This window comes from Austrofundulus limnaeus, unplaced genomic scaffold (assembly GCF_001266775.1).
Source record: "Austrofundulus limnaeus strain Quisiro unplaced genomic scaffold, Austrofundulus_limnaeus-1.0 Scaffold2249, whole genome shotgun sequence".
Classification (NCBI taxonomy): domain Eukaryota; kingdom Metazoa; phylum Chordata; class Actinopteri; order Cyprinodontiformes; family Rivulidae; genus Austrofundulus; species Austrofundulus limnaeus.
In genome coordinates, this window is record NW_013954651.1 from 14,467 (window position 1) to 22,915 (window position 8,449).

The 8,449-nt window shown below is 39.4% G+C and overlaps 1 protein-coding gene across 1 annotated transcript; it reads left to right on the plus strand.

Annotated features, from left to right (window-relative positions):
- Nucleotides 1-225: 225 nt before the first annotated feature.
- On the plus strand, nucleotides 226-3,719 carry LOC106537328 (serine/threonine-protein kinase WNK1; the record flags this gene model as incomplete). Its single annotated transcript, XM_014034712.1, is given in 1 exon segment — nucleotides 226-3,719. A coding segment is annotated over 1 exon segment (414 nt), but the record flags the coding sequence as incomplete, so codon positions are not given.
- Nucleotides 3,720-8,449: the final 4,730 nt, after the last annotated feature.

Here is an 8,449-nt window from a genome sequence, read left to right on the forward strand (position 1 = left end):
GCATTAGCTATAAATAAACTAACACCATATATAAATTATTATCACTTACTGAGTGAGACAGTTTTATTTTTCTATGGTTTCAGAATTCACTTTAGAGTGTAAATAACTTGAGTTATTCAGCAATAACATCTGGCGATGAAGAGAACAGAAAAAAGAGTTAAGAGAACAGAAAAAAGAAAAAAGTTTGTTATTATTTAAACCTGTCTGAAACCCCACCCCCTGCAGGTCACCCAGTCTGCCAGTCTGTGCAGGAAGTACTCAGCTCCCAGTCAGCTCTGTCCCAGCAGCATCGGGGGATCGGCCCTCCTCCCTGCGAACCCCACCAGCGCTACCTCTCTGGCTGCCCGCAAGACCTCCCTGTGCCAGCCCCCTGCCACCTCCGCACCCCCCCAGCTCCAACCGGCCCAGTTTATCCCCTACAACCCGTCGGCCGCCTTCGCCGCTCAGTGGTGCGGCCCGGCTCACAGCGTGGCCAACCCTCCTCAGGCTCCGGCTCAGCCTCTGCTGGTCAGCACGTCTCAGCCTCTGGGCCCGTACCCCACCCAGCAGGGCCAGGGCCCTCTGCAGGCTTTCCACCACCCCAGCGCTCTGCAGAAGTCTGTGAGCACGCCGGGGGGGCCCAACCTGAGGACCACGTAGGGTTTGGCCTGAGGGCCACTTTAAGTGACGGCCCAGTCGGACAGATGTGTGTGGGGGGGTGGGCTCAGAAGCTGGAGGAGAGAACGTTGGACAGAAAAAAATACAAACAATGGAAGAATGAATAAAATCCGGTCATCTCCACTTCCACTGCACTTTGGGTTTGTCGCAGCCAACAAATGATCAAAGACTAAAGTCTCATGCAGCGTTTAAAGGCCAAAGAGGTTCTGGCAGAGAGCAGGGCTGSTGTCTGCAGCCGTTTGTGTGTTTAGGCTTTCACAGCTGGGTTGCACTTGTTCCGGATCAAGCTCTACGTTCTCTGCTAAACGCTAACTGTTGCCTCTGCTAGTTGCTCAGAATTGACAAAAGTGTTGTTTTTTTTTTAATATGACTTCATTGAGTTTTTTTAATAATTACCAAAATGTTGTTAAAGGTTTTGACATCAAGCATGAACAGAAAAAAAAAAACGTTTAAATGATTTAAAAGCACAAAAGATGGTCTCAAACGAATGCATGTCCAGAACACGTGGAGCCCAGCTCGTCTCTGCTCCGTCTCCTTCTTTCTCCTGCCTTCTCTCTTCTGTTACCATTTGAAGCAATAACAGCAGGAAGTGAAGCCCAAACATGAGAGAACTCTGTGGAGAGGGGGAAAAAAGAAAAAGTGGCCTTGTTATTAGAATATCAGAGTCCTTGTACAGTTTGTTTATTTTCTCAAATGTCAGCGATGATGATTCCATTGTATTTTGTTGATTTTGGTTTTGTTGGGTTTGCTGGCCTCACAAAAACACACTGCATGAGACGTCCATACAAAAGCACACACACGCACACACACACACACGTGTAAATACACTCACACGGTCTGAACTCAAACTCTGCCTTGTTTCTTACTGTCGTTACTAGTTTGGGTTGAAACGGTTGCAATGTACATTAATAATGTTAATGACTATTATTCTATTTAAAAAGCAAAGCGTCGTGTTCTGTCAGCGGACCTGTTCTTTGTGCACATCGCTGTACGATGTGGAGACACTGTGATTATTCTCGTTTATTATTAGCGACATGTTGTTGGACAACATTAGTTTTAGGGTCTCAAATACTTCAGTTTGGGGTCCTTTTACTTTCAGTTCGATRGATGTTTTAATGTGAAAACTAACTTTTTTTTGTTTGTTTKTCCYCCCCCGGTCAATAAGCGCCCTCTGATTCATATCCAGACACAAAGCCTTACTGATAAATCTTAGCTTGAACTGAAAGTCGGACCTCATCCCTGCATTTAAAGACAAACCTGCAGGATAATCTAGATAATAAAATAAAGCTAGCTATTTTTTTTAATACAATACTTGTATATCAGACACTTTAAACAGCCCCTGGTTTTGTTGGATGAATGTGAATGTAGAAACCAATGGTGTCCATTTTAATGTACTTGACTTGAACAAAGGTTTTATTCTTTTCACCGTCTTTGCTTCTCCTCTTTAGAGCCTCTGGTGGAAAGAAACAAAGAAAAAACACAGAGGTGTTTCTAGTGCCTTGCATCCTTCCTGTTGCTTTTTTTTTTGTTTGTTTTTGGGGGCCGGGTTTGGGTTGAAGTTTGCAGAATGTGCGTGGATTTATTTCTTTTTATTCTGCTGTAGACTGGTTGTGGATTTGAAGTCGGTGGTGGTGGTTGGACCTGGTTGGTGGATTGGTTGTGTTCTGCAAAAAAAAAAAAAAAAAAAATCCACTCTCGCTCTGCTGCTGTTCAAACCAAGAAGACTACTTTGTTTTTATGATCATCAGTGTTTCTGTGGCTGTGTGTTTTTAGTTTTAACAGAGGGGCGTTTTTGAAGATTGTATTTGAAGCTTGGAGCACTCTGTACTTAAGAGGCACAAACCTGTAGGTGCGTCGTACGGTTCCCGAAATTCTCTTTTCAATCCTTTTTGTGTCAATTCAAACAGCAACACTTGGGATTTTCTTACAATAAAACGAGATGTTTACGTAGATTTCCAGAAAGTGCGGGCTTTAATTTCTTCCCTGATTCCAAACATTAATTCAGTAAACTTATAAAACTCTAAAATGTCTCAAAGTTTGGTTAAAGTAAAGTTTTCAATAGTTATTATCAAAGATCATAAAAAATTACAACTGCATGACTTGTACATTCATTTTTTTAAATCCTAGGTTTTTTTGGAGCAATAAAATGTAAATTTTATTCACAGAAACTATTTAACAGGTGATGGGAGAGGAATAAATTGTTCATGTGGGTTATTTAGTTACTTTGCTTTAACACTTTAAACTTTACCTCAGTGTTGTAGTTTCATGTTTTTTGTTAATTAATTAAACCTCCATATAATACTCAGTTGCTTTTTTTTATTACAAAGCAGGTTTGGCAGAAGCTGTGACAAATCACTGAGCCACTTTTTGATTTTAATTTTGAATTTCTCCAATTCCCTAATAATGCCACAACACAGTGCCATTTGTCTTTTTGTCAATTAAAAGTGTTTAAAAAAGTAGATTTACCTGATATGACTATTACTCTGACATATTACAGCTGGATTAAATGTTTGATCCCGGTCTAGAAAATATCTCTGGGTGCAGTTTTTGTAAAGTTTCAGAGTTTAGAGGACTCTTACTTTGAAAAGACTGGAGACACTTTTATTTTGCCATCGCCTGCTGAGAGTAGCAGAACTCCTCTTCTGCTGTTTTATAATTTCGAGACTCAATTATTTTTTGTGTTTTTTTTTTGTTTTTTTTTACTGTAAAATTACCCACATTTAGATTTAACTGAACCAGATTTGTGGGCAGGTTTTTCTTTCTGGTCCCTGAGTGTTTTATCGTCAGTTTTTAAGTCTCATTTGTTTATTTTGCCGTTTTAAAGTCTCTAAAAAAACATTTAATTTAGTTTTCTGTAATATATTGAACATTTTACAAAAGTGGAGTGAATGAAAGAAAACAAAATTACACGTGAAGCATCGGCTGCCTTTAACGGGATGTTGTGCACTAAGTAAAGAGTGTTCAAGCTTCAAGTTAAAAAAAATAAAGTCTTTGCGCTACAACACAATGAAATTTGTTACATTATTTGTAAAAACTGAATAAAGTTGTTTAAATGATTTCAAGAGATGAGATTACATTGGTGTCTAAGTTGCTGAAAAAAGGAACCTTTTTTAATCAACGCATTGGTGTAAAACTCTATTAATATTTTGAGAWAGTTTTGTATTATTATTATTTTTAAAATGGCTGCCATCCACTTTAATTTCGACCACACTCAGACCAGCCACTGGCTCGTCACTTCAGTCATACTAAGAATGCTACAACCGCAATATCTGAACTGAAAAATATTTTGCAAACAGACAAAGTTGACTGAAAAGATAATGGCAAACTTTTAATTAAAACCTTGCACAATTTAGGACACTGCTACCACAACATATTTTAAATCAATATCTGTACTGACGGAGTTATAGCCATTCTTTTCCTATTTTTTTAAGTTGTAGCAGCCATCTTAATTACCATCAAAAGAGCCATTTTGACTCACTAATAAATGTGTCCAGAGCCGCAAAACGTGCTTCTACTGTGATTATCAATTGGTGGTCTGTGGGCCACTTTGAGTTTGTTGAATGGGGGCCTTTCTGACCAGTGGGGGTGATGTTGTAAAACAAAATATACAGAGAATTTTAACGTTTATTATTTTTTACAATTCAAGACAAAAGAAAATACATCAATTATGTAAACAATGAAAATATTGTATATAGTGTTTACTAAATTTACAAAAACCACAACAGAGGCAGGCTAGTTTTTAATTTTCATTTCTAATTATTATTTAGGTTTAAAAGAAGATGGATTTAAAAGAAATGTCCTTTAAAGTGCTTGTGATATGCCTATCCTTCAAATACAAAAAGTCAAAGAAAGCATCTTTATTCTTAAGAAAATTGGCATAGTACACATGATTGTACCCATTTTGTCACATAACTGGCCAATTTTCTTTTAAATTTGGCTCAGCCAAAGTGAAACAGGAAGTGACATCAAAGGGGAACTCAACAAAATAAACTTGATGGTCTCTTGTTTATAAAAACAAAATTATTTAAACTTTAACTCTTCCTTGTCTCTGATAGCAACTAAAAATAATCGAAAGAAACATCAGATTCTTCTCTACAGTCTGTTTTGTTAGCTTTTGTAACATCACACTGTTTACATGCAGACATTCCCCTTTGACATCACTTCCTGTTTCTTCACATGCAAATATCTCAACAACTGTTCATCTCAGCGACGTGAAATTTGTTTTGCAATATGTTCTCAATGTTATCTTTTCAAAAATGCATTCACGTTTATTACAAAAATTTGATGTCGCAGGCACTTTAAGGCTGGAATTTGGATTATCGGAACAGGCTACTAGCAAAACTGAATCAACATGTTTCACTATTTGTATTATCCATCCCATATTTGTAACAAACTAACAGAATGGCCTCAGCCTTCAAACTGAACTGTTCCAGGCAAAATAAGACTAAACCTAGACTATAAATGATTGTCAAAAAATAATATTTTTACAGCATARAAACATTTATTTTAAACTGTAAAAGCAGCGTTGGAGGGAGCCAACCAGTGAGACAGTTAATCTGGTTCAAAAAGAAAAAAATTGTATAGGTCTTCTGGACGGGTTCTTCTCTAATGAAACGTTTCGTCTCTCCTCCAAGAGACTTCTTCAGTCTGAGAGTTTCAGGCAAAATTCAGGCTTTTAAGCCCTGCCTCCATGTGACTGATACTCACATCTCATGGCTATCGTTGACACCTAATTAACACCTATTGTTAACAGGGGGTGGAGTGATACTGGCAATAGCCACGCTGTAGGGGAGGACAACTGAAAACGGAGGCCTCCACCTATGTTTAATGATGGACGGTCTTTCTTCACAAAAATGACTTCTTTTACTCCTCTCAAACCAACGTTCCTCTCTATCAAGAATGAGAACATCCTCATCTCTGAAAGAGTGACCACTGGCCTGTAAATGAGTGAAAACTGCAGAGTTCTGGCCATTAGATGTAGCTCGTCTGTGTTGGGACATTCTTTTGAACAGTGATTGCTTTGTTTCCCCGATGTATAACTGGTCGCAGTCCTCCTGGCACTTAACAGCATATACAACATTGCTCTGTTTGTGCCGGGGCACCGGATCTTTGGGGTGAACCAGCCTTTGCCGTAATGTGTTTTGGGGTTTGAAAGCCACTGGGACATCATGTTTAGAAAATAAACGTCTCAGTTTCTCAGAAACACCCGCAACATACGGAATAACCACTGGTTTGGGTCTGGGTTTGGGGTCTTCATTTTCACCTGAAGGTTGCATGGAATCCTGTCTGTGTTTCCTGTCTGCTTTCAGGAAAGCCCAGTCAGGATAACCMCACTGCTCCAGGGCAAAGCAGCCACTGTTCAAAAGAATGTCCCAACACAGACGAGCTACATCTAATGGCCCGAACTCTGCAGTTTTCACTCATTTACAGGCCAGTGGTCACTCTTTCAGAGAAGAGGATGTTCTCATTCTTGATAGAGAGGAACGTTGGTTTGAGAGAGGAGTAAAAGAAGCCATTTTTGTGAAGAAAGACCGTCCATCATTAAACAGAGGTGGAGGCCTCCGTTTTCAGTTGTCCMCCTCCTACAGCGCGGCTATTGCCAGTATCACTCCACCCCTTGTTAACAATAAGTGTTAATTAGGTGTCAACGATAGCCATGTGATGTGAGTACCAGTCACATGGAGGCAGTGCTTAAAAGCCTGAATTTTGCCTGAAACTCTCAGACTGAAGAAGTCTCTTGGAGGAGAGAYGAAACGTTTCATTAGAGAAGAACCCGTCCAGAAGACCCTATACAATTTTTTTCTTTTTGATTTTTTTACCTGGATTACTGAGATATGCATCAGGACATTAATCTGGTTCACTTCTTGCAGTACTCGTCTGCCCCACATGGCCACACCACCTGACTGAGTTTGTTTTAAGACCAGCGCAGTCCACAGCACCAATCTACTTCCTGTTATCCWCACCATTAAAAAGCTCCTTGCTTCAGATGTAATCAGGAAACAGCTTGTTGTGAGGTGTGAATCTGGGCTCGTCATCTGTGGCCATGGACACGGCGAGAAGAACCTGGCCTGTTGAGGAAGGAATGGAGGGAGGAAAATGAGACTAACTGCCACATTAAAACAATAAATATCCACAGAACAGTTTTCCTGCTGTGATATGAGAATGACTCTATAAAAAATAATAATGTTAGCAGACTGAAACGCTTTTTACGGCATCAGGAGCAAAACTTCAAGAGGACAACATTAAGGGTCAACTTAAGAAGGCCAAATCTTTAGAACATTAAATTTTTCCCAGACCTCTTTCCGAGGCATGTCGTTGTCGTCTTGGTCCAGTTCTTCTCAGTCCAACCAGCGAGTAGCAGTTTAACCTGATAACATGTAAAATTCATTAAAAGTAATTTACTGTTTTCAGCTAATTTGACTCGCCTCAGAAAAAAACAACTCTTTGTTGTTTTCCCGAACGCACAAACCTGAATCATTTCTGTGGTTTTGAAAACAGGAGACATTTAGGAAAATATGTGAAGAATCCAGACTTTTCCTGCACTTCTTGGTGGATTTTTTTTTTCTTTTTGCAGAAATGTGTTTTCAGCTGCTGCAGAGAGCAGCTTTCAGTTGAGAACGGTCACCACAAAAGAGATGTTGATGCATAAAAATTTTAAATCAGAGTATTTAAATCTAAAAAATCTTTAATTTGATTGAATAATAAATTGAGGAGGGATTTTAATGTTAAAAATGGCCCCTGTTTTTGTCCTCAGGGTAAATGTATACAACCTTTACAACGGCTGCATTACTGCACATTTTTAAGGAAGCAATGATTTGTCACGGTCAGGTTTGTTTAACACCAGTTTGAAGTGACCAAAAGCTCTTCACATATGTATATTTTTACAATAAATCTTTTATTTAAAACTTCAATGTGACAGTGCTACAAATGCACACTCTTAAAAACCCTGCTGGGTTTTTTTTTTTTTTAGCAGTGGAAACAGGAAGTGGCTGCTTTTATTTCAGCCTAAGATAGACTCATTGAACTTTCTCACAAAGAGATGATGAGAGAAAAAAAACTTTACTGATTGATACCAACTTGTGTTAGAGACGTTTTACTTGAAGTCATTTTTGTCTCGTTTTCCTTTCATTTACTCACTCAGGTATGTAACTGACCTTCAGCTGCCCTCAGGTGAGACGTTTAACCTCCAGTTTCAAGTTGAACGTGACAAACGTGGAACAGAAAGAGGCTGAGGCGGTCAACGCTGACCTTCGATCGGGGTCGAACCAGGTCAGCTCTGATGGATGCAGTTAAAAGTCACTAAAAAAGTTTGCTTTTGCTAAAGCATTTTAGAAAAGATGTTAGGATCAAAGCTTGTGTCGTCATTAAAAACTGAATAAAAAGAGCCACTTCATGTGACGCCTCTCGCATGTGGAGCTGTTTTTCTTTGGCCAGGAAGCAGCTTTTTGTTTTCTCTCATCTGCTGCTCAGATCAACAGCAGTCAGTCGCAGATCTTGCATGTGGATCAGATATATATAGTTCAGATTGGATTTATTTAGGATGCAGTTTGGTGTGTCTGCGTGTGTGTTTGTGTCAGACAGAATTTACGGCTGTAGAGATGGAGCACGAACAAACGTTTTTAGTTCTCGACACTGAAAGCATTAAAAAAAACTGTTGCTGTTTCTGCTTTGATTCCCAGCACGAAGGAGAAACCAAACCTTTGTTTAGCTTGTCGTCTAAGTCAGTGTTTCCCAAAGTTGGGGTCGGGACCCAAAGTGGGGTCCCGAAACATCAAGGTGGGGTCCTGAAAAG